This window comes from Vipera berus (genome assembly GCF_964194415.1).
Source record: "Vipera berus genome assembly, chromosome: 3".
NCBI classification, from domain to species: Eukaryota; Metazoa; Chordata; class Lepidosauria; order Squamata; family Viperidae; genus Vipera; species Vipera berus.
In genome coordinates, this window is record NC_138204.1 from 180,962,953 (window position 1) to 180,990,402 (window position 27,450).

A 27,450-nucleotide genomic window follows, 5' to 3' on the forward strand; every position below is an offset into this window, starting at 1 on the left:
CTCAGTGCTGTGCAAGTTTAACTGGAGAGAAGTTCCACTGCGTTTAGTAGATTTGTCTTCCAGGACTGTAGTCTTTCCATGTAATTCTATGTATTCTTGGCCAAAAGAAACTATCAAATTCACTAAGACTTGCTTTTGTGCAGATGTACACAATGTTGCAATTGTGTAAAAAAATAACCTATGCATCTTTTCTTTTTAAGACCCAATTGATTCAACCATAAAATTAATTTCTGACTGCATTGTTAATTTCCTATCATTTTTGTGTTTGGAATAAAATCTATCGATTTCAGAAACTCAGATTATGTCGAAAAATAGGAAAACACCAGTAATTATAAAAGTATCATAGATGGTTTTATATAAAGTAAAAGGAATAATACTGTCCTTAAAAGTATCTATCGGATTTTTACTGACATGTGCCATCCTGTTATAGAACCTGTTTCCACTAATTTCATTGATGGCAACTCTAGTCCCCATGTTATTCAAGTGTTTAGTATATTGTGGATACATTATTCTTAATTAACAGCACACAGTGCAGCCAGCAACTTAATAATTTAGAGACCTGAAATGACCATTAGTCTTTACAATAGGAAAAAAACTGATACTCATTTCTTTAAATAATGTCTTTTAATGTTATTTCTCTTGAGACATGAACTTCCTCTGGATAAAATCAGTATCAATAAATCATGCACCATTTTATGTTTGTATATTTGTTTCAAAAATGCTGTTGAGAAAAGCAATGTTAAATGTAAAACAATATAAAATGGAAAGACTTTTCCCAAGTTATTATGAATCTAAGTTTTAATATTTATTGATTTCAAAAGACAGTAGTAGATAGCATGACAGAATACTTTACAGTTTGAATATATAACAAAAATTAATTTATTACAATCTGAATATCTAACATAACATAACATAACATAACCCATTAACAATTTATAAACTGACACATGATTCTGCTTCACTGACCAATAAAAGAAAAGGCTAGGCACTGACTTTATATGTAATAGAGAGCTTTATATTGCCAGATTTTATCTTTAAAATCAATTAATGTGGCAATTCTGTAAAGTGAAACACAAGCACAACTTTCCAAAGGACTGGTTGAAGCCTGTGAGATCATATTATGATCAGCTGCTCCTGGATCCAGTGCCAATATACTAAGTATATGTGGCTTGATTTTAAACCATAAAATCATAGGCTACATTCCTGTCCTGACTGCAGGAATAAATAAGTAAATAAGCAAGCAAGCAACCTTAGATTATTGCTCAGGTTATACTTCAAAATCAGTAACTTTCCAGTCTTAAAATCAAGCTAGTCATACTTCTTTAGCACCACTAATGGGATTCAGCAATTAGTTCCTTAAATGTCAAAAATAAATGTGATGAAAGATGAAACTGGGAAATAACTTTCAAACTTTGCAGCAATGGATGGAGGGAAAGGAAGAGCTAACCTAATCATGCCATGGCAACGGAATGAGTCAGATATTGGGGCGGAGCTTCTGAGTTTATGGAATGGTTCAAAACCAAACCGTTGCCTATATTGCTGCATACATTTAAGAGTCAGGTGGCTTGCCACATTTTGTACACTGATCATCTATGTTCCACCAGTCGTGGCATAAAAAATAGAATATGAGATACGGAGTCATTTCAGAGCTTCCTTAACCAATAATAAACATTTCTTCTTGGATGTCCTTTTTTCACAGAGTTCTTGAAAATGCATTGATAAGATGGCTGACCAAAGACAGAGAACTTTATCTACATCAGGAGAAGCACTCTATGAACTCCTGGGTCTTGAAAAACGGGCATCCCATGACGAAATCAAGAAAAGTTACAGGTAATTATGAAAATCTAACATACAGTACCCAGATTTATCTATCCATTCATATTTGTTTATTTCTATTCTAAAAATATCAATACCTTGTTTTACCTAAGCCATTTCCAGAGGTGCTCAGATTATTTTGTCTAGAGTTTGAGGGTTGATGCTCAAGGGCTGAATGTGAATTGCCTACTTTGAGGGCTGGACATGCTTAAATGTTTCATTGTAGGACAATGGATTACAATAGTGTCAGTTATGTTTCAAATCAAAACAAAAAACAAAATGGCTATTGATGCTTTGTTATGAAAACAGTTTTGCAAATGAAATCATAAACCTTATAAAGTTACAGGAAGAGCCCTTTTTAAAAAGACAAACATAGGTGTTAAAAATAGCTCTGCTTTATTTTCTAGACTCCTACATTATTTAAAAAAAATATTTCAAATATGTTTATTATTTTAAAGTGTGAAAAACCTTAATATCAACCCTGAATTTGCTACTATTATGAGAAGACTGATGATTAAAGTCATGCAGATTTAATCCAGACAATGCATCAACTAATATTTGCAGTATATAAATAAATATATAAGAATGATTTTCAACTATTCCTAATTAAGAAATATTTAATAGTTAAAATGAAATTGTATTAATAATGTAAATACATCAGTATGTGAAGTTTACGTTAATTCTAAAAATGTTTAAAATATATTTTCACCTTAAACATTTATTTAATCATTTATATTTACCTCAATCAAGGTCATAATCATAATCATAACAGTGAAGTTGGAAGGGACCTTGGAGTTCATCTAGTCCAACCCCCTGCTCAGGCAGAAAACCCTATACTATTTCAGACAAATGGCTGTCCAGTCTCTTCTTAAAAACTTCTAGTGTTGGAGCATTCACAGCTTCTGGAGGCAGGTTGTTCCACTGGTTAATTGTTCTGTCAGGAAGTTTCTCCTTAGTTCTAGGTTGCTTCTCAACTTGATTAGTTTCCATCCGTTGCTTCTTGTCGTGCCTTCAGGCGCTTTGGAGAATAGCTTGACTCCCTCTTCTTTGTGGCAGCCCCTGAGATATTGGAACACTGCTATCATGTCACCTCTAGTCCTTCTCTTCATTAAACTAGACATACCCAATTCCAGCAGCCGTTCCTTATATGTTTTAGCCTCCAGACCTCTAATCATCTTTGTTGCTCTTCTCTGTACTCTTTCCAGAGTGTCAACATCTTTTTGACATCATGGTGACCAAACCTGGATGCAGTATTCCAGGTGTGGCCTTACCAAGGCATTGTAAAGTGGTATTAATACTTCACTTGATGTTGATTCTATCCCTCTGTTAATGCAGCCTAGCACTGTGTTGGCTTTTTTGGCAGCTGCAGCACACTGCTGGCTCATATTTAAATCTTCTTAGAATTTGAATGTTATAATGCGGTGGCTCAGTGGGTTAGGATGCTGAGCTTGTCGATCAGAAGATTGGCAGTTTGGCGGGTCAAATCCCGAGTGCCGCGCAACAGAGTGAGTGCCTGTTACTTGTCCCAGCTTCTGCCAACCTAGCAGTTCGAAAGCATGTAAAAATGCAAGTAGAAAAATAGGGACCACTACGGTGGGAAGGTAACAGCGTTCTGTGCGCCTTTGGCGTCTAGTCATGCCAGCCACATGACCACGGAGATGTCCTCGGACAAGCGCTGGCTCTTCAGCTTTGAAACGGAGATGAGCACCGACCCCTAGAGTCGGAAACGACTAGCACGCATGTGTGGGGGAACCTTTACCTTTACCTTTAATGTGTAGGAAGTAAATTAATTATACCAATATTTTGTTTATTAAGTAATAACCCAAGAATATGGGATTCAAACCATTTTAAAAATTAAACTTTTAAATAGTTTTAATCTAAAAATATTTTGCAGATAGATAGATAGATAGATAGATAGATAGATAGATAGATAGATAGATAGATAGATAGATAGATAGATAGATAGACAGACAAATAGATTTTTTAAAAAGCAAGGGGAAGGATTTTTAAAAAAGCAAGAATTCTTCTCCATCAGAATGACTAGATGTACAGTACATATGTACATATAAATGTACATATAACATAAAATCACAGGACACCAGCGAAAAGCAAGGTCCACAGTTAAAAGCATATAACAAAATATTTTCTTTTCACAGGTCTTAATGGACCAAAGTGGGATATGGGTAGTTTCCAGTGCAACACAGTATGGCAATCAGACCACTGGCTTAGACTGATTCATAAAATATATCATCACATTAAGCGTAAATGTCTTTTTAAAATTTGGATGTAGATACTGCATTTATCAAGGGCATTGATAAAATGCAGCATGTCCTGAGGACAGCAAACTAGAAGATAAGGAGCAGGAAGAGGGGGGGGGGGAATGTGGAATGCATGGGGCTGCTCCAGGATGCAGATGTTTAAATAGAGGATGAATAAATTATGTTAGCGATATTGTAGCAATGAGTTCCTCCACTGGATGAAATTATCTCCAGGTCGCCTCTAACCCTTACTTTCCATGATTCTGTGGGCAAGTAATCCATTCCCTTAAATCACTACACAGGCTTCTTGGTGCTATTTCTTAATAATACCACCTCTATAATCTCTGCTGCATTAAAACAACATATACTTTACCTATCCAAAACTGAAATCTTATGGCACCTTCAGGGCTTTTTATTGCTCTGTCTGGGGGTTAACAGAGTTTTCAGTTTCTGAAAATTTAGCTCTGCAATAATGGCTACTGGTCTTCCTTGCTAGCTACCAATCAGATGTATCCCTGAAACTGGCGACCATATCTGAATGCTCAATGTTGTTTTTCCATGTGGAAGAGAAGAAAAACTTTCTCTAATCCCATAAGGGGAGAGTTGTCATGGAAGAATGCAAAGTGAACTGAATTTCATTTTGCCCTGTACATGAATAGTGATAATTTACATAACAATCTATGGCAAAACTGACAGTGGTGTTTTATCCATCTTTATTAGCAATTATGGTAAAAACAAAGGCTGCTTCTGAATAAAGTGGAAATATCAAAGGGATTCACACTTAATGGAATTGTTGTAAATACTTGCAAGACAAAATGATGAGTCAGACTCTTGGATTTCATTTAACTGATCCTTTAACTTATGATAATTTGCTTCATGAATCTAAAAGCCTGCTGCTGAAGTAAGCACTTGACAATGCAGTATAATAATCATAGAATACCTGACTTCAAATTTCCTATTGTTATTAGTTAGCTTGGTGCTTGCCAGAACATAACCATCTATGTTTTAGATGTCATAAACGTGGTACCGCTACATTTTATTTATTTTTATTTTAATCCCATTTATATCCCGCCCTTCTCCGAAGACTCAGGGCAGCTTACAATTTAAGCACAAACCAATGTGCTTAGCATGATGCTTCTTTTTCAGTTTGATATCATTTTACCTGCAAAGGACCTGCTTTGAGTTAGAGAACACTGCTAGGGCACATTGACCCACACAGGATGCACAAAGGAAATAACTAATTCATATAAATGTCCTGTATCTCACATACTAGTTTTCCATTCCCTACTTTCTCTCAGTAGCACTAGGAACTTGGCTGAGCAACTTCTAATTCCTGGGCTACATGCCAACCTTGAGGCTCTTTTTCATGAGCCCTGGAGCCCATCCATCTGTCATGCAGAGTATAGTTTCCTTTTATTTTGAGATGGGGACATGAACAATCTGAAGTGTAAATCTAAAATATGAACTTTAAAAATAATCCAATCCTTCCACCTCTACCTGCACTGCTCCAGTAGAAAATCCTGGCCCTTTCATACACTTTGACTCATTGCTTTGCCTTCATTGGTCAGAAAACCATTAAATGCCCTCCCCACAATTATCTAATGGTTTCCCACCTTTATATAAAACTAATCAAGAAGTGATCTAGGAAACCTGTAGATTCATAAATGAATGAAAAATCCTAGATTTTGACACTCTAAGGCAGAGATGGCAAACCTTTTAGAGTGCCCAAACTGCAATCCAAAACCCACTTATGTATCATTAGGTGCCGGGTGGGTGTGGCCCATTGGGTGGGTGTGGCCCAATGGCAGACTGGGTGGGACTAAAAAGTTCAATCAATCAATTCCAACTTTGCGAGATCTTTTTTTCCCCACAAAAAGTTGAAATTGATTGATTGAACTTTTTTTTTGCCCATGGCGGCAGAGGCCTAAAGCGAAAAGATTTTATAAAACGCAGGTGAAGGTCTAGGACTGGGGCAACGGTACGCGTGCCCACAGAGAGGGCTCTGTGTGCCACCTGTGGCACGCGTGCCATAGGTTTGCTACCATGTCTCTAAGGCTTTCATTTTCTGATCTATTTAACAGTTTGGAAGGAGCCCAATAGGAACACTACTAACAGTTAGACCTATTAAACTCAATAGGTCTTTGTTCTGAATAAATAGATCCTGGTTTGTTATATAATAAAATTCAGTACATGGCATATGCACAAGTAATTCATATTTTCTATTTAAGGAGGGAGACTTATAAGAATGTTAACATCAAAAATTAGTTTATTTGCATAACTAAGTTTCTATACCACTGAAAGTTCTGAAAGACTGTAGGAATAAGTTGTTACACCCATGCTTTCAGCTTGTTTTGGTCTGCAACAGAATCTTAACAATATCTGTTATGATGGTTGAAAAATGCATTGTTAGGTTCAGACAAAATAAAAGAGTAAAATTATTGTGTTTAGAGATAAATATATCAGAACAGAACAGAATTTGGTTTTATTAATATCATATTTTTAAAATGTAAACATTTCCTTCTTCAATCTTGGGTTATCTTTACAATGCCAAATGTAATTTTGGGATAAAAGAAAGGGATGGGCTTGTGGTTTTATCAAGACCCCCTAAAAATAAAATGACAGTATGGACAGGTACAATAGAAATAAAATAAAAATGAGCAAAAATGTCAGCTAGAATACTGAACAATTATTACATGTACAATGTAACACCATGAAGCTATTTTTTTCCTCCATTTACAAGGGATCTAAATCTAACATTAGGTGGTTTATGTATTCTTCTCAAGAAAGCCATTGTCTCGATCCTAATGTTATCCTCATCTCTCTCTTTTTTTTTGCCCTTCACCTTTTCTTTTCTATCAAAGGAAATTGGCCCTGAAATATCATCCTGATAAGAACCCAGATAATCCAGAGGCTGCAGAAAAATTTAAAGAAATTAACAATGCTCATGCAATATTAACAGATGTGTCCAAAAGAAATATATATGACCAATATGGATCATTAGGGCTGTACATCGCTGAACAGTTTGGTGAAGAAAATGTCAATACATATTTCATGCTTTCTAGTTGGTGGGCAAAAGTAAGTATTTAACTGCAAAACTGATACACCCAGGGCTTTTTTTCTCATAGAACGCTCAGAACGGAGTTTCGGCACCTTTTTTGGATGGAACCTTGTAGGGTAGGCAAGGCGGGTTGTATGACATGTGTGAGTTCCGGCACCTTTTTCTTTTACAAAAAAAGCACTGGATACACCAGATACTGAAACACACAGTCTTTGGTTTGTTATAATCTGTTTTGGCCTTTCTATTACAGCTTTCACAGAATCTGCACTTAAGCTTTGCAGAATTCTAGATCAGTTAATCTATAAAAGGTTTTAGTCTCAGGAACACTGATGACATGGCTGGTCTATCTCTATACTTCTGGTAAAGTGCTTATTAAATGATATATCCTTGTCTCTTTTATTTGCTAATTAAATATGCTGCATACACATTTAATTGCCTGAAGACATTAATTATATTTGAAGCTAAAGCTTCAGGTTAATTTTTCTTTCTTCTCAGAAATGACTAAATGAAAATGACTCATTTTTCAAAGAGAAAAGTCTTCTTGGTGTGACAACCAGATTATCAGTTATTAAAGTACAAACCTAGCCCTATTTTGGGATATATATGGCGTAGTGTATGCGTAAGCAGTAGTAATACATAACACTATGTATCATAATGGCACACTTTAAAAACCTTGTAAAAAAAGCTGGAAAAAGGAAATAGAAGATTTAAGGAGGACTTTCTGGAACAAGACATCATGGATTGACCTGGGGAAAATGGATTCTGATGACACTGAAAATCTTACTCATCTTGTTTGTTATGTAATTGTAAAGATTTGGCATTTATACCTATCACACACATTAGCATTTCCATCACAGTATGACCAAAGATATTAGGCCTCAGGCATCCAAAAAAGTGCCAGATTTCACACCTTACGTGTTATTCTCACTGCTATTTCTAGTTATAAGAGCCTTTGGATAAGACAATATTATTAATTTAGCTAGAACATAGACACTCAAGGCTTGCCATTTTGAATAGGGACGAGTGTACAAAATAATATTATATTTTTATATTTTATTTTCTATGAACTAACTTTATAGTACGGCTTTCCTGGATGTGACTTGCAGCACTTGCACAAAGCATTGTTTTCATTTCTGAGTCCTACCAAAAAAAACCACCCCAATTACCCAACTGTCTTCACATCTGTTGATGTTGACATGCTAAGATCAGGCAGAAAACACATGACTAAATAGCACTCCCTGCTGGATAGTGCAAAAAAGGTCATTCAGCTAATCCTTGCCCCCTAAGCACCACAACACCTGAAATAACAAATTCCCACCACATATAAAGGAAGGTTAAAGTTTTTAGTTCTCTCCATCCGGGCTTCTGGTATGCATTAGGTGCATTTGAAATTTGTAAAAACAAAAACTGGTTAAAACTATGGTTGCTATGGGGGAATTGACTCAGCTGCAAAGATACCCGTCCTTTTGATTCTTTTGAAAGGTGAAGAGTGAGGTGTGAAGCCCATGCCAGAAATTTTGCAGACAGTACTTTTCACAAATTCTGGACTCCTTTGACATTTGCAGGTTTCTCAGCCAGCAGACCATTCATGACTTCTCTCTGTTTCTATCTGTGTGGAATCACCTGGCTGCAAAGCACTTAGTTACTATTTGGTGCGAGAGAAATGACAGCCTTAAAATTAAAGTTTCCCCGTTCATGATTCAAACATAAAGTTCTAGGGAGAGAGAGTACCGATTGCTGTTTGTGTACATACATTCCTGCTACACAATACTCTTCTGCCTGAGCTGCTTGACTCTGCAGCTGGGCTGAAGGAGAATTCTTCAGGCCCTGACTTCATTTGATCCTGAGTTGGAAGTGGCTTGAGAATTCATGGCAACCATGGTTATTGATAGTCTCACACAAAAAGTGGGGGTCATATACTAGATCTGATTTTTCTCTTGGGGCAATGGCAGCATGATCTGGATTGAGGGGAGTTGTCATGGATAGATCACTCCATCTAAGTCCTGTAGTTTTGCATGACTGTTCCCTACTATAGGGAAGGAGAACCAATTCAGTTGGTCTATTCCAAGTGCTTGCAGATCCAGTGGAATTCCAGAGGGAAATTGGGGTAGTTCCTGAAGTTCTGCTGCATAGTTTATCTAGGCTTTAGTCACTATTGGATGAACAGGCAACAACGGTCTTGGATAAGGTCAAGCCTATGTGAACTCTCTATGCACTTGGATTCCAGAGGGCCCCTCAGTTTTCAGAAAAACTCTGGGAGATGAAGTGGTATAAGAGATGCATAGAGCACTGATGTAGGAAGATGAGAGATGAAGTGGTATAAGAGTTGCATAGAGCACTGATGTAGGAAGATGAGAGCAAGCCCAAGGATGCTCAGGTAAGAGTCTATATTAAGAACTACCTTGTGGCAATAAGGGCATTGAAATGTACCTGTTTCTTCTCTCCCATTGTGTCCATGGATAGTCACCTGACAACCCCATTTCACATGACTCAGCTTCTTCCAAGGAAGAAGGAGTAGATAGAATTCCTGCATGGCTGCTGTAAAGACTTTGTTAAGCATCTGTTGAATAAAGTCATTCAGATCTGCTCATAGTTGGCTTCTGACTCAATGGTTCAGTGGAGATGACTATGCCCAATATTGTCCAGTTACCTGGTCAGAATTCACTCCAGTGACTCCCAAAGAAGTGGAGAGAATCCTTGGAACTCTGACGTCTACAACCCATGTGCTAGATTCATGTACCTCCTGATTGGTCAAATGTCCCCAGAAGATGACCTGTAACTGGGTCCAAGCAGTACTGAATGCCTGTCTTCCAGAGGAATGGGTTCCACCTGCTTTAAAGTAGGTGGTGGGTTTCCCCCTGCCTAAGAGACCATCCTTGGACTCAGCAGTACTGGACAATTCCTGTTCAATCTCCAGTCTTCCCTTTTGAGAGAAGGTTCTTGAGAAGGTGGCAGGCTTACAGTTCCAAAGAAGCTGGAAGCAGCTGATTATTTGGACCCATTGCAGTTAAAGCTTCAAGCCAAAATATATACTGACACTGGTTGTGCTTGTGTTTGTTGATGACCTCTGGCAGTCTCAGAATAGGAATGGTGTACCCACCCTGTTCCTTCTTGATTTTTCAGTTTCAATATAATTGATCATTATATTTTTTTGGACAGCTGAAACAGTAGGGAGATGGGGGCACAGTTGTCGGTGATTCTTTCTACAATGCTGGTTCCAGTTAAAATTGTGGGGGAGGGGAATCTAGCTATAGGCCATTGATTTATTCCTCTTTAGCATTTACATGAAACAATTGGCCAAGGTCATTCATTAGCAAAGAGTTAAGTACATCAGTACTCAGTATACATCTCTGGTTGCCAAGTGATATCAGTGAGGTACTTTCCCAATGTCTCAAGGCTGTGCAGGTATTGATGGGAAAGATCCAGATCTGACTCAATACTGGCAAGATCTCAATTAGCTGTAAGTCCCCCATATCCAGTGAGTCTCCATCATTAATGGTAGATGGGATTACGTTCTTTACACAGTCTGTGAACAGTTTGGGGGTACTCCTAGATGTGTGGCTCCTGTTTCAACAGGTGGCAATTGTGACAAAAAAGACCTTTGCACAATTACATCTTGTGCACCAGTTGTAGTCATTTCTAGATTGAGAGGGACTGCTCATAGTGTCTCATGCCATAGTCACTCCCAATTATAGACTATATAATTTGAAAGCTTCAGTTGTTCTGGAATTCAGTGACACATGAGATATTGGATGTTGTGTGGAACACCACATAATACCACTGCTATATGAGCTGCATTGGCTCCTACTAAGCTTCCAAGGACAATTCAAAGCACCGGTCATCATCTTTAAAGCCCCACATGGCATGGAATGAAATTACTTGTTACTTCTTCCCAATAGTTTCTGTCTATTTACCCAAATCAAGTAGACTGAGAAGGTTCTGGGTCTCATCAGTAAAGCAGTTTCATTTGGTGGGCTGTAAGAAGCATGCCTTCTCTATCGTGGCTACTCTCTTATGGAACAGCATCTCTTTGAGATTTGAATGGCCTCTACCCTGTTGGCAGTAGAGTTACTATATCTCTCTTTTTCTTTGCAGCAACTAATGCTCAGAAGTCAATTTTCTCTGAACCTGCAAGTTCCACTTAATTTTAAAAAGTGTTAAGTTTATAGGGTGGCCCCTTAATCAAGCATTCTCTCTCTCTCTCTCTCTCTCTCTCTCTCTCTCTCTCTCTCTCTCTCTCTCACACACACACACACACACACACACACACACACACACAGAGAAGCAAGGAAAGGTCAAGCAAGTCACTAAAGTCAAAGCCATTATCTTTAGATGCAGTGAAGGATATTTCTTTCAATGCCATGTAGTTTCTTGGGTATCAACACTTCTTCGGTCAACTCTGGAAGAATCCTTTAAACCATTGTGGTCAATTCATATGTTTCTTAAATCAAGTCAGAAAGGCATTTATTCTCTAGTCTGACCTCTCTCAACACATTTCTTCCTCTTTTTTTGCTTCTCTAAGGGCCTATTTACACTTTGTGGTCTTTTGACTGGGTGCTACTGTTGTTGCTGCCTGTGCTGCTGTTTCAATTGCTGTTGTGGAAAATGCAAACCCAAGCCCACAGCAGAAGAGCAAGAGTTCTGCATGTCTCCTGAAGATCTGGAAGAGCAAATTAAGACAGACATGGAAAAAGGTACCTGTTGTCGTAGAGTCATGGATTATACTATTTAACCAAAAGGAAAAAATAAGAACCCTCTTACTTTCTCAAAAAGAATACACAAGGGCTTTACTCCAGCTGCTCAGTTTGGGGAATCTTAATTTGAGAAAGGACATCCTATACAAAGAAGTGTTAATTTAATTCCTCTCAAACTGCAGGCGAGGTTACTTTAAATGCTCAGCAGCGGTAATTGGTTAATATCCTAATTTCTATGTGATTAGTTAATTTCTAGGGTAGAAGTTACAACTGTTGGATTATAGAGCACTGAAATGAGAAGAAGAATATTATTTTCAGTGTAAAATGAAGTAGACTGAAGAAGTATAACAATGAAAAGAAAGATCCTGATTTACATAAATTTGTTAGCCACGTGCCACCCAGAATCGTGTGATAGCAAGATGGGTGGTAAATAAATTTAATAAATAAATAAAATAATAAGGTATATGTTTGAATTTGTGTCTGTTACGTGTGTGTGTGTGTGTGTGTGTGTGTGTGTGTGTTTTAAGAGATTTATAGGCCACTCAAGTCTGGTACAACTTTGCAGCTCATAATGCAACAATTAAAAAATAGTAAAAACAAAGAATTACAACATCAAGAGAAAATCTGGAAAAATCAACATTCATTTAATACCACACAGGTATCTATCAACCTCTCTGATGCATTGCTCAGGGACAGAGTCAAGTTTTAAAGGTTCATTTAAATAGGAATAAGTTGGAGACGAAATGATTCTTGGGCGGGGGATATTTTTCCAGAAGGCAAGCACCATGATCTGTATGATATATATGACCTTTATAATATATGCAAACCTCTGTTTAAATTTTAGTAGTTGTAAATATATGAAATAATTTAAAAATAATAATCTGTCTAGCTTCTCACACAGAGAAATCAGCTATTAAATGATACAAATCAAATGCTTGATTTCCTACTGCTAGGAAAATAAGAATAGAAAGCCGCTAACTACAGACTCAGGGAGAGAACGTGACTGCTAGAAAGGCACAATAAAAGTTTTCCTCCTCTGTCAACTTTTCCTTCTCTGATTCACTGCACAGAACAGGATAACAAGCCATTACAGCAATTTGGGGGGTGGGGGGGTGTTTAACTAGACAACAATTCTCAGACTTGTGCTGGTTTTAGATATTATGTTGTTTGAGGCTGTTTGTCATACAGGTAACCCTTGTTTAGTGACCAAATTAGGATCAGCAGCTTGATTGTTAAGTGAAGCAGTGTTAAATGGAATTGCATTATGATCTTATTTCAGCTTTACTTTGGGAGGCTATCTCCCCTGTTCCTATTCTTCTACCACACATTATTTTTTTGGCTATTTAATAATGGGTCCTATTTTACTGCCTTCTTACTTATAAAATTAAAAGTATAGTACCTTATCAGTTTTAAAATGTGCAGAATAATTTTTATAACACTGAATTTTACTAGCTGCACTGCAAGGGAAACAGGAGATTCAGGATTGTTTCAAATGATAAAGCAGAGTAGAAAATTGATAAATTAATAATGTTTCCTTTATAATGCTAATGTGAGGTTTAGAAGGAAGAGCATTTGGATGAGAAACACGATTTATAGGACATTGCATTTTTAAAAAAAAAATCCTATTCATAAAAAGATTCTGAAATGAATCTTTTTAAAAAGAATAAAATTTCAGATGCCTGATCTCCTAACCCAACAAGTATCAGAACACAAAGAGCCATTAAAAAAAAAAGTTCAGTCTCTTGTTATTGCTTCCATCAAGTGAAGATCAGATTTTCTGTACAGATAGTCCTCGATTTACAACCACAATTGAGCCCAACATTTCTGTTGCTAAGCAAGACAATTGTTAAGTGAGTTGCACCCCATTTTATGACCTTTTTTGCTACAGTTACTAAGAGTTGTTAAATGAATCATGTGATTGTTAAGTGAATCTGGCTTCCTCATTGACTTTGCTTGACAGAAGGTCACAAAAGGTGATCACCTGACCCCAGAATACTGCAACCATCATAAATATGAAACAGTTGCCAAGCATCCAAATTTTGATCATATGACCTTGGGGATGCTGAAACACTCATTGTTACAAACACTGGTCAGGAATCACTTTTTTCGGTGCTATTAAAATGGTCACTAAACAATGGTTTTAAGTCGAGGATTTCCTGTACTGTACCACATATTTTAAGATATTTGGAACTCCAGAGGAGACACTTATTGTCTATTCCAATGTCAAGCTATTTAGTTAGGAAAGGTGAAAACGTTAGTGATTTTTATTTTGGTGAATCAGTTTTGTCAACCCTTGTGGATATAGAATAGCCAATATGCTTTGAGGAGAGATGTGTCATTTCAATTGAAAAAACAATTGAAAGAAAATGACTTTTATCCACTGCAAATGTATGATAGCTGAAACAATATTCTTGATTGAAATTGTGAACTCTTTGCAGGGCAGTTAAAAATCTGTTCTTTACTACGGGATTATTTCTTGAATATGCAGACTGTCCATTGACAATCTGCATCCATGTTTTATGCAAGTATACACTTTGAAAGAATTTTAAATGCCCCACATAGCATGTGAGTTAAAACAAATGCAGCCCAGATGGCAATTTTATTTTATGTCTAAATCTTCCTAGGCAAGGGCTGATTTCAAGGAGATTGGCATAACATTTTTGGGATGATAAAGGCAATAGTTGGTGGGAAAATGAAGTAAAACAGAAACAGGCAGGATTTGGGAAAATAGCAAGGGTATCTGTCACTGTTTTTAAACCACTTTAAGCCTATTTTGTGGGTTAAACTACAATTTTTCTGTTTCTCGCACAAAACTGGAATCTGAGGCATAGTTCTAATTAGACAGGAGCACATCAATAAATGCCTATTCTACTCCTAAATGTTCAATTCAAATCCTTTTGAATTACCAGGAACAGCTTTCTTTAAGATAGGCATACTTTTTACCAGGTGATTCAAACTATAACTGTGAAATACCTTGTATTTAGTGCTTTCAAACCTTGCCTATTCTGCCTAGTTCTGTATTGTTATTTTAAATAACAATTTCAAATAATAACAATACTTCAATTTCTGTGAAAATAAGCATAGTGCTTTAACTCAAATCCATGCTTGCTGGGGAATCCTGGGAGTTGAAGTCCATACAGCTTCAAGCTGCCAAACTAAGAAACACTGAACTAGACAGTGCAGAAGAGCACAAATGTGCTGAAGCACCTATTAGGCATGCTGTCAGGGGATTCTTAATATCATAGTCCATCATAAATGTAAGCTGACATTTGGTTGTTTTGTTGTGCCAACATATATATTATTGTTTTTCCCCATAAAAAGGGGGGAAAGTACATTGTGGCTAGGATCACACAGCACTCTATGTTTTGCACATAAGGAATCTTCTGAATAATAATAAATTACTGTTTCTGCACTTATTGTCACCCATCCCAGAAACTAAACAATACCACGTAAGTAATACATAAAAATTGAATGTCTATTCTGAAAGTATTCTGCTGTAAAGCAAAGTATATGTACTATAAATAAATCAACCTGTTTTTGTGCAGTTATATAATGAAATTTAGAAGACTGTAGGATTTTCCTGTGTACCGTAGAGCATAGGATTTTGAAAGAGGATCAGAATGTACTAACTGAATTGGGTAGGAACAAAGAAAGTACAGAAGGAATTAAAGAGCAGTATATGCTGGAAATGGGAATGGCCAGGGAACAAGGAAGTGATCTTTCATAGAAAAATAAAAATTCTAGCTCTGAAGCTTTTTACTACTTAAAATAAGATACATTTTCACAATAATATGTAGTTAAAGTATGCCCACGTCAACTGAACATAAAAATGTAAGCATCTGCTTAGATTTTTTTTAGTAAGACTTAAAACATGCCTGATTTAAAGGGAAACTGGATAAAGTGATCTTCTCCAATTTGGTGCCCCCCCAAAAACTGTTAGAAAAAAAACCTGAGATAAATATGGTTACTGAGGATAAAGGGGGGTATAGTCCAATGAATCTTGTAGACTGTATCTTATGTAGGAATAGTTGCATATTGCCAAATAGGAAGTAATTTCTTACTACCTATAATTGTGAACAAGAATGGAAGAATTTAAGATATTTAATTCCTGATTCTTGCTGTTTTAGATGGGGAAGCTCCAGTTCTGCTTCAGCCAACAAATGCAACTGAGAAAACCCAGCTTATTGGTGACAGTCATCGCAGCTACCGCACCGAATAATAAACCATCAGCTTTTAGAATTTAAAGGAGTATAAATGACCAGTTCTGGATTGTAAAGCATTGTTAGAACATGAAAGACATTAGGACACTGTGCATACCATATACCACCAAATTGACTTGAGCCCTAATTCTAAGAAAATGCTCTACTATAATATTGTTTCCAAAACTGTGTTGTTGCATGCGTGAATACTACAATAGGAAAAAACTATTTTTAAAATACATGCACTTCCAATATTGCTAGAAACATTACACACAACAAGCTCTTCTCATATTACATATGAAAGTCCCTAATATTCTGTGTACTTGCATGTGGTTTCTAGTGAATTTAAAATCAGTAAGGTTGTTTTAGTACTGCTTCTTCTCAAGTCCTAGAAGTGTTTAAATGTCTGACATCCTTACTTTTCTCTGCAGTGTTACAATTATTTTAATTTTAGTGTGCTTCTTGACCTATATACTTTTTCTTAAATGCAACACTGCTTTTCTTACTATTCCTTCAGTAAATTGTTTTCCCCTGGAGAATACATATATAAAACAACATGTAATGTTAATAGGTTTGTTTTGTCCATGGAGGATTATTGCACAGATCTGTTACTATTTGGGAAGTTTAAAAAACTCAGTTTGGGAATAAATTAATTTGCATTTGGGCATGCTGTAGGTATAAATAATTGAAAAGTTACTGTACCTCTCTTCAGCAACTGAAATGTCTGTGACTCTACTTTTGTTCAATGAATATGTGATTTATTGATACATTAGATTTCTATTTGACATATTCAAGTTTCCTTCACTGCAAAATACACGACCAGAAATCTATACGGCAATAATTTTAAACTTATTTACTTACCAGGTGTATGTCTAATAATTGAAAACCAATACAATTTGTATACTGCATCTGTGCTTCTGATACAACTTGTAATCTAGCTCTTAGAATTATATTTAAAGATTAAATAATATACATTTACAGATATAGGTAGATTTGAACTCTAAAGCAATATTCTGAGCATGCAATTTGGATTTAACTTCTGCATATCAATTGTTATTGTTATGCTTTTGTTTAATCAAAGAGAGATTAACAATGGCTGGAAATCTGTCCCCAGTCTTTGGAATGAAGCAAACTGTTAACAATATAAATTTATATAGAAATAGTAAGACCAACTTTAAACATCCTACTCCGTGGAAAGTGAATTCAGAGAACCTCATTTTATAAAACTTACATTGTGTATACACAGAAACAGTCTTGAGAATGGTTTAACTGAAAGATTTCAAGCAGAGCTCAGTTTTGTAGTAAAGACTATGTACAACTGGGTTGTGCTTATGGAAAAGAACAAGTTTTCCAGGTGATGAATGCAAATCCAATCATGGCTATTGCCCTGTGGGATGCATATTTACTGAGAAATAAAATCTTATTGTATTTCTTGGATTTTACATCCAAATAATCATGAACTTAATTAAGCTAGAAAGTTAATAATTTGAAAGAATGACAGAAAAATACAGCAGGAAAAAAAGTCAGGATATCAAAGACTAGTCTAGTGATGTTTAAATAAACATATAGGCCTACAATCTGTAAAAGAACAAACATATTCCATTTTAGATAAAGTCATACAATATTCATTAGCCATTTGACAACACAGCATTTGCTTTTCATTACATGGCTAGTAGGACAAGGAATATAAAACAAATCCTGTAAAATTAGAAATGTACAGTAAATATAATCTTGATTACATGAGTAGATATTGTTGGTAGTCAATTCAAAATGTACTTTCTATACTGCATTTCACTTTGTGCTGATCAATATATTAACTGAATAAATATTCCATATAAGATCTACATTTCCACTTTTTCATGGAAAAAAAATCTTGTTTTTCTAATTTCCAGTATCATTTTCTTCTACCACTACTGTGTCTTTTTAAAAGGGGTTATTTTGGCTTAAAATATAGTTTGGCTTTGCAGTGGTATTTGGAAGACTACTCTCCTAAGAAGAAATATATCCAGGATTAAAACAGAAAATAATTTAATGGAATAATTTGAAATGATTAAAATATCAATTCCACATGTATTTAATAATTGCCTATTTAGCACATTAATTTCAGATTCTGCTACATCTTTGTTTGCTCAGTCTTTTTAAAGTCTAATCTCAATTTGAATGTTCTTGACCTACAACCCACACACACACACACACACACACCTTCTCTTGTTTGTTGCCTTTTATGTTGTTTCTATTTTTGCCTGGAGCAATTGCCCAAACCCTCCAGGCAGATGTTAATCAGGTTTTCTCCCTTCCTCGTTTTCTGCCAAACGGAGTACTGTACTTTTTCCGCTCTGTCAGTTCTTCTTGCTTTCAGTATCTCCCTTTTTCAGTGTTCCTTTTAAAATAAAATAAAAAACCAGCTCTTTTGTCTCAAATAAAAGGTTTTTATTTTGGTTTAAATGTACGTTCGTTATCTATTTCTTATGACTGGGGTTTTTTTCCCCTCCGGATTTCTGTTCCCTCTTCCTCTCCCTTCCTAGCCCTCGCCTCTATGGGCGTGGATATGAGGGAACACACGTGCCTCTTCCTCAGGCTGGTTTGCAGTGTACACAACTGATGCTTATATACTTAGCAAAATTTATTTATTTGTTTGTTTTTATATACCGCCCTTCTCCCGAGGCTCCTCATGTAAACATTGCATTTTTCCTTCAGTTCCTAAAGTAACAAAAATGCTCCAGTTTAAGCTATTTTTCCCACTTTCTCCATCCATGGATTTTTGTTTGTTTTGTAGAAAGCTATGAATACAGCTTTAAATTGCACTGGCTTGAGCAGAGATCTGTGCCACAGCAATGAACTCTTCTGCGTGGCACGTACGTAGGGCTGCTTTAACAGATTATCGCCGTCACCCCAAATAAATATGAAGAATCATGCAATAAAAGCAGCCAGAAGAAAAAAGGGTAGAAAGAAGAAATAAATCTAAAACTACTTTAAGCCAATTAGTCGAGGATTTGCTGTTTATTATTTCATTTGGGCTTTAATTTACGTCTGCGGGTGGCTGACAAATTGAGGGATTGCGCTAATATCTTTTTACACACACATACATATATACCCATCCATCCCTCCGTCCCTTCAAGTCTGTGAGTTACGCTTAGTATCGCAGTTCGCCGTTTTCCTGGGAAATGCCTTCTCTCAAATGAAAGTCCGTTTGACAGTTAGTTTCGTTTTATTAAAGCAATGTAGCAAAAGTGGCTTATTTATTCCTAACACCTTTTTGTTTCTCACCGAAATCATCCGCAAATCAAAAACAAGGTCATAAATGTTTGTTTCCTCTCAAAGAATGAATGGCAACTTCAGAAATAGTAACAAAGGATAAAAAGCCTCCTTCGAGCCGGAATCGAACCAGCGACCTAAGGATTTCAGTACGAGTCATTCTACAGTCCTCCGCTCTACCAGCTGAGCTATCGAAGGAATACATTAACCGCTTTTTTGCTACTGAGTGTAAAGTGCGTAAGTAGAATTGCTTGTTAAATTGAGAGAGCCGACGAGATCGCAAGATGGCGCTGGAGATCGCGCGCGTCGAAGATGTTCTGGCTGCTTTCGTGAAGTCAGTAGCTCAGTATTTCTACAACTCCAAAATGGGAGAGCGTGTCAGGAGACAAGTAGGAAACGCGGAGGGCCCCGGACTGTTGGATTGTTAAGAGAAGGGGACAAAAAAGCGAAGCGTATTTTTAATACGTATTTTTAAAGGACACAAATCCTCTAGAATTGAAGAGCTTGTATGAGCTCAAAGCGAAATGGATGGATTGCATGTCCTATGTTTATCTGTTTCAGGGTTTTTGCAAAATAATTAACAGCTAAAGTGTCTAAACATAAAACAGAAACTTATAAGTTATCTAATTTATTCGATTTCAATGGAAAACAGTCTGATTTGAGATATGCCGTTTGGACATGTAAAGTAATTCAGGAGTCGACCATTGGAAAGAGGAAAATCTAGACCTAGTGCACTGTATTACTAATGATCTGTTAAATTTATTCTGAACTAGATTCGAGTGCTCCTTATCAGGTTTGAAAAAAAACAATTTCATGGGCATTGTTTTTTTAACTAAAGGGCTCCCGTCATTTGCAAAATGAACTTTTCGAGCCAGGCAGGAGTCGAACCTACAATCTTCTGATCCGTAGTCAGACGCGTTATCCATTGCGCCACTGGCCCTCTGTGAGAAATAGTTTCTTGTAAAAATCTAAAATAATAAAAATGTATTGGTTCAGTGAGCTTTCACGTCCGGTTTGAGTTTCTTCCATGCATCAGATTACACAAATTGCTGTAAAAATTGATTCAAGAATGCTTCTGTGCTCTATTTGCTTTCTGCAAATGCTTTTAGGGTGATGTGGTAATAATACAAAGTCTACTCTATTTTGGCAGCTTATATATCTGTTTTGGAGCGATGCTTGTATTCCTTCGATAGCTCAGCTGGTAGAGCGGAGGACTGTAGGTGTATTGGAAATGGTTATCCTTAGGTCGCTGGTTCGATTCCGGCTCGAAGGAGGCTTTTTGTTTTTTTTCCTTCCTATGCACATTTATTGATAGGATATATGCATATTGAAGAATGTGCTTTGAAATGAATTTAAATTCTATACGTTTAATGGCTGAAGAAAATAAACCATTTCATTTGAAATAAATCTTCACATCAGTCACCCAAGTGGACTAATGAGGAACTATGTCAGATGTTCAGTTGGAGAAAGAAGGAAAATAAAAACGAATGTTTTCTAAACGTTTTCTAAACATTCAATCAAAAACTCTGTAACATATTACAGTATGTTAATACTTTACCTGATTAATCAAAAATATATTGCAGCCTTCATGCAGCTTTCTGTACTCAATTCATGTTCATCATTGCTGTGTGACCCAGTGCAATTCAGCACTTTAGTTCTAGACTGCATTCACTGCTTTGATCAATCTGTGATCCTATGAAAGCAAATACTTGCACGCATTCAGTCTCTTCACCATAAATTGTTATTTTAATATTTCATTTTTCACAATGGTCTTGAAAACTTGATCTTATGTCATTACACACGTGCCATCATTTATTCCCCCCCCCGCCTTTGTTCCCCACAGTCACCCATGTGTTCTATGACTAAATTTCTCAAAGGTTATTACAAAAATGTAATGTAAAATACAAGGATGAAAATATTTTACAAGCATAAAAACAGCCTGAAGATTATGTCAGAAGATGGTTCATCTAGTTCAATGTTATGCCTCTAGCAATGACACAACACATAAATCTGGACAGCTTATCAAGAACGTATAACAGGGCCTGCCAAATCTCCCATGCCATTCATTCTCACATTTGATCGAGTGATATTGCCTGTAGCGACGAAGGCTCAGTTATCATGGCTCAATGTACAGTATAATGTGCTCATAGCCTCCATTTGATTGGCTACACTGGATCACTGGCATTCCTAATGCTCAATGAACAAACATAACCAAATAGTTACAGTCCAGCTTCCTTAACTATTCAGCAACCTGACAATTTTATTTTAATAAAACCACATGTCTGAAAACGTTAAAGCAGAAATGTTAAGACAGGTTAGAGGCAAAAGACCTCTGTGGTCCTATTGTTCACTGATAATATTGTTTGCTGCAGAATTTGGCAAATGCATTAACTGAATGATTACTTTATATTGTCTAAAATAGTGAAATAATTTATTTAATCTATATTAACAAAATAATTTGGTACTATGGAGTTATCAAAATTCAATGCAATTAAATGTAGCATAAAAATCCTGTTACGTTTGCTCATCCTCCTAGGTCTAGGCCAGTGGTAGGCAACCCCAGCTCTTTTATGACTCATGGACTTCAACTCCCAGAATTCCTGAGTCAGCTATGCTGACTCAGGAATTCTGGGAGTTGAAGTCCATGAGTCATAAAAGAGCCGGGGTTGCCTACCCCTGGTCTAGGCCATGCTTCCCATCCCTTCCATTCTCAACCTGAGCAACTTTAAGATGTGTGGACTTCAACTCTCAGAAACCCCAGCCAGAATTTATGGAAATTCTGGGAGTTGAGGTCCACACACTTTAAAGTTGCTCAGGTTTTTAAAAACTACATTAAACAATGTCTTCTTCTTGGACCAAGGGTTTTCTTGCCTTATCTTGGCAGAGCCTGTCCTGTGGAACAGCAGCCCCACAGGGATCTGGGTCATCTTGCTCCTATTAGCTATTTGTAAGGCTCCTAGGTTTCCTTAGGAGTTTGGACAACATCGGCTATGAATGAGATTTTAGGATTGGAATGTATTGTTTGTCTTGGGCATCACAGACTATTGTTTTTAATCTATGCCACCCAGAGTCACTTCTTTGAGATCTGCAGCCATATACATTATATACATAAATTTAGAATAAATAAGTAGACAAATAAGATTATTTTTATTTCTGAATATTAGCACTTTAATATTACCATTTCCTTTAAATTCACCATTTTCCTACAATCCTGCATTTAGCCAGAAGTAAGTTTAGAGGAGCTTACTTTCAACTCTGTGTAAGTTTTGTGCTGGCACTTTGTTTCTGAATATTCAAAATAATGCATTACGTCAGTTATCAATTTTGTCATATAATAAATTTGCTAAATACTAAGGAAATAGAAAATTTTTACAAAATACAGTTTGCTGCAGTAAAGTGCAGTGGATATTTGGCTTAAAGTTATGATGCAAACTGCTCTTACAATTCTGTGATGAAGTATTAGCAAATAACAGCACAGATGGCTTTGCCCTAAGATTAGGCCTCACATGCCAGACATGATCTGGAAAACTGTCATTTTAAAAATAACTTTCAAACAAGTGCCAAGTGTTGAGTGATGCATATGTCTAATAAACAGCTAGAAACATAGCAATGCCCAGGGCTGGAACTTAGTCCTGGAAGTGAAATATGGCCATGGAATTATCACCTAGATTCAGCCAACAATGGCAGCAGGCCATCACCATTTTTCTAAGTAACTGGGGATGAGCCTCCAATTTTGGGATGTATGTGTGCATGGAGAGAGAGAGAGAGAGAGAGAGAGAGAGAGAGAGAGAGAGAGAGAGAGAGAGAGAGAGAGAGAGACAAAGTCAAACCATATATGTATGCACCAAAACCATGTGTGCACCAAAAATACCATCAAAGCTTATGTACATAGAATATTGCTAAAGAGTTGGTATTGGATGAGATTGATGTTTGTTAGTTTCAGCTTTCTACCCTGCTGTTCATATTGAAACTTATATTGTAAACAGTGATAATAACAAGAACGAATATGCAGCTAAAAATGCCAAATTTAATCTAAACATCTGGCTGACTATGAGACCAACCACAATAATAATAACCAGGGCTTTTTTTTCATAGAACGCTCAGAACAGAGTTCCAGCACCTTTTTGGGATGGAACCTTGTAGGATTGGCAAGGCGGGTTGTATGACATGTGTGAGTTCCGGCACCTTTTTCTTATACAAAAAAAGCACTGATAATAACTGGTGTGTTAATTGCTGCAGTCCAACAGCATCCAGTTGAAAACAAGCTATTTCCACTTGAGCAGAAAAGAAATTGCTCAAACAGCAGAGGAACAAAATATCAGCTCCTAATTGACAAGATGATTTTGGAAAACTGCAAAAGAAGGATGTTATGTATCCAGGTGAAGAAAACACATACACACTTACATAGCAGTCACCACCAGGGGGCGTCGAACTGTAACTGTTTTGGCGGGAACCCAGTTTCGGCGGGAAACAGAGATTCAAACCGATTGGCCGGCTGCTCACCTGGCCAGGTATAAAAGGAGGGCAGGTAACCCCTATTCCCCAGCACAGTCACTTCCACCTAATAAAGATCTGCCATGCTGTACTCATTGTCTCGGTGTCCTTCCTGCTCTCCAGAACTCACTACACAACAAAGGAGGACCAACCTGAACATAGCTTGGATCAATTAGCTTGACTCCCTGGCACATGAAGCTGGTTTTGCCCTCTCACGATGCCTGGAGGCTGTAGGGATCTAGATGAGGGACAACAGAGTTAGACTGACCCCTGGCAAGACTGAGTGGCTTTGCGTGCATGGAGCCTCAGGATCCAAGTGGTTGTCGTTTTAGTTCTGGATCGGGTTGCAATACCCTGTTCAAACCCAATTGTGACCTGGAACATGACTTCATGGGCTCAGTTACTCAAGCCCTGGTCACCTCTCGCCTGGACTACTGCAGTGCAATTTACAGTACATGGGGCTACACTTGAAGTCCATGTGGATGCTTTAGCTAGTGCAAACGGCAGGAACAAGAGCAGTCTTTTGGGCCCCTAGAATGGCCCATAATGTACCTCTGCAAACTTCACTGGCTACCAGTCTCCTTCCAAATGCAGTTTATGATGTTGGTTAAAGCTTTTAAAGCCCTTAATGACATAAATCCAGGCTACCTGATGAATCACCTTGTCCTGCCAGAACAAGCCCATCCTACTCATGCTGGCAGAGAGAGCCTACTTTGGATCCTATCAGTCAAAGAACTCTAGCAGGATCCAGAATAAGACCCTTTTCTGCAATAGCACCCACTTTGTTGAGGGAAGAAAAAGACATATTTACTCCACTCCATTTTTACACATGTCTGAAACAGGATCAATAGGGAGTTTTTAACTTTATCACAGGAACTTTATTTTCTTCATTGCAATGCTCTAAAAATAACGAGGGTTGTCAAGCTGAGCTTTTCTTCATTATTTATCAGTTTCCTTCTGTATAAAGGTAGTATTCAACTTAAAATAAATCATTTAGCAACCATTTGAAGTTATAATGCCATGGAAAATTGTGACTTATGACCAGTCCTTGCACAAATAACTATTGCAGCAGCATCATGGTCACAATCAAAATTCAGGTGCTTGGCAACTGGCATGTATTCACAACAATTGAAACATTTCAGGGTCATGTGATTGTCATGTATAGGCTTCCGAGTTGGCTTCCAACAACCAAAGTCAACGGGGAAAGTAAGATTCGCTAAACAACTGTCTGATTCACTTAACTGCAGTGATTCACTTAACAATAATGGCAAAAACAGTTCTAAAACTTTTGTTGTTAAGCAAGGCAGTTAAAAATCAGTTGCACCTGATCAGGTGCAACTGATTTTTAACTGCCTTGCTTAACAACAAAAATTCTGGTCTAAATTCAGGTTGTAAGTCAAGGCCTACCTATCCTATAGTCCAGGGGTCCCCAACTGGTGGGCCGTGGTGCTCTACTGGGCTGCGGCCTACTTGCAACAGGGCTGTGTGAGTGGCAGGCTGGTGCATGTGCGCACAAGCACAGCCCAACTCATGTGAGCAACGGGAGCCAATCCTTGCAGCCCCACTTACGTGAGCAGAGGGCACCGGCACTCACAGCCCCATTTGCGTGAGAGACAGGTGCCAGCACTCGCAGCCTACTTGCGTCTTCAAGGAAAAACAAAAAAAGTTCAACTGCCTCTTGATAAAGCACCTTTGGGTCAATTCTTAATAGCACCATTTTTTCTGATTACCTCAACTGAATATCAAACAACTAGAAAATATACAAGAGGTTATTTAATTAAGAGTCAGCACTTATAATAATGGTTTCATTTTCTCTTAAAACGCATGTGGTCATACTATGTTATAATAATCATACAATGGTTGTAAGCTGTTATCTATTTGAATAGTAGCAAGTACCTTTCTTTGAAACTGCACTTTTGTTTGGAGATGGCTATCCTAATATGGGTGATCCTTGTTTAACAGCCATTCATTTAGTTACCATTTAAACATATGATGTTGCTGAACAAACAGTACTCATGACCAGTTCTCAAAGTACCAACCATTGCAGTGACTATCACGTGATTGCAATACGGGCACTCACACTTGGCTTGTCTTTACAACATTGGAGAGCCCTGCAGTCACATGGCCACTATTTGCAACTTTTTCGCCAACTTCCTACAAGCAGACCCAATGAGGAAGCCAGCAGGAGGCTGTAAATAGTGACATCTCATTTAACAACCTGTGATGATTCGCTTAACAAAAGCAATCAGAAGTGCTGGGATTTCTGTCACTAAGTCATGAAACATGAAAGTGTGCTTTATGACTACATTGTTTAGCAAAAGAAATTCCAGTGCCAATTACTATTGCTAAATGAGGATTCCCTGAAATATTTTGTGTTCAGGTAAAACTTAATATTTCCTTGTGTGACAAAGTGGCTTACAATGGTAAAGTCCTGTGCAATTAAATAAAAAAGGCTTGAAAGAAGAAATCAGTCTTCAGAGTGCATGTATTTGGGGAATCTTGCAATGATTATCACCAGGCTGAGGAGGATGCTTAGGAGGAAAAAGGAATAACCATAGTTTTGTAATGCTTTATGACTACATTTGGGGAATCTTGCAATGATTATCACCAGGCTGAGGAGGATGCTTAGGAGGAAAAAGGAATAACCATAGTTTTGTTATGTTTTATGACTACATTTGGGGAATCTTGCAATGATTATCACCAGGCTGAGGAGGATGCTTAGGAGGAAAAAGGAATAACCATAGTTTTGTTATGCTTTATGACTACATTGTTTAGCAAAAGAAATTCCAGTGCCAATTACTATTGCTAAATGAGGATTCCCTGAAATATTTTGTGTTCAGGTAAAACTTAATATTTCCTTGTGTGACAAAGTGGCTTACAATGGTAAAGTCCTGTGCAATTAAATAAAAAAAAATATAAAATCCAAACATTAACATTTATAAACCGTAGGAACTACAATCACTAGCCAGGTTAAGTTCAACTAATCCATGTAGTCAAGCTATATTGACTACATGGACAGAACCGTGCAGAAAAGAAAAGACATAAATGCAACTCTGAAATATCCAATAAAATAAACTCAGGGAAAGGCTTGAAAGAAGAAATCAGTCTTCAGAGTGCATGTATTTGGGGAATCTTGCAATGATTATCACCAGGCTGAGGAGGATGCTTAGGAGGAAAAAGGAATAACCATAGTTTTGTTATGCACAAAATGTAATATTGTATACATTTATTTTGCAGCATCTTATGCTTTCCATATTGGAATGAAAGTTTTAAAAAATGATAAGAACAGCTTCCATTAATTAGTGACTTTAACACACCAGTTTTTCCAAAGACAGAGTTGTACATCTGTGCAGACGTTACTGGCAACTGTCAAAATCTTCCTCTTTTTTTCCCCTTTCCCCACCCCCTTCCATACCAAACACAAGAATGTGGCTCTCTCACTCTTGTAGGCTGTCACCTGTCTAAATCTGTCCTTGTGTCAGAGGCATATATGGAGAAAGTGAGTCTGGCAGCCAATTGCGTTCTGCTTCTAAAATAAACTCCGCTCCTTTTGCTCTCCATTAAAACAATGTCCTCCAGGGAAAGATTTTCAAAGGACATTTGATCTTGCCAGCTTGGGAATTCTTTTCAGCGACCTAACCCGGAAGCACCCTGATTCTGAGTCTATGATCCTTGCA

General features: G+C 37.2%; 1 protein-coding gene across 1 annotated transcript; it reads left to right on the plus strand.

Annotated features, from left to right (window-relative positions):
* Window positions 1–1,723: 1,723 nt before the first annotated feature.
* DNAJC5B (DnaJ heat shock protein family (Hsp40) member C5 beta) lies at window positions 1,724–16,044 on the plus strand (the record flags this gene model as incomplete). Its single annotated transcript, XM_081326127.1, has 4 exons — window positions 1,724–1,830; window positions 6,935–7,148; window positions 11,654–11,825; window positions 15,953–16,044. 4 exons carry the CDS (start codon window positions 1,724–1,726, stop codon window positions 16,042–16,044), a joined length of 585 nt encoding a protein of 194 aa, XP_081182253.1.
* Between the last annotated feature and the right edge of the window lie 11,406 nt (window positions 16,045–27,450).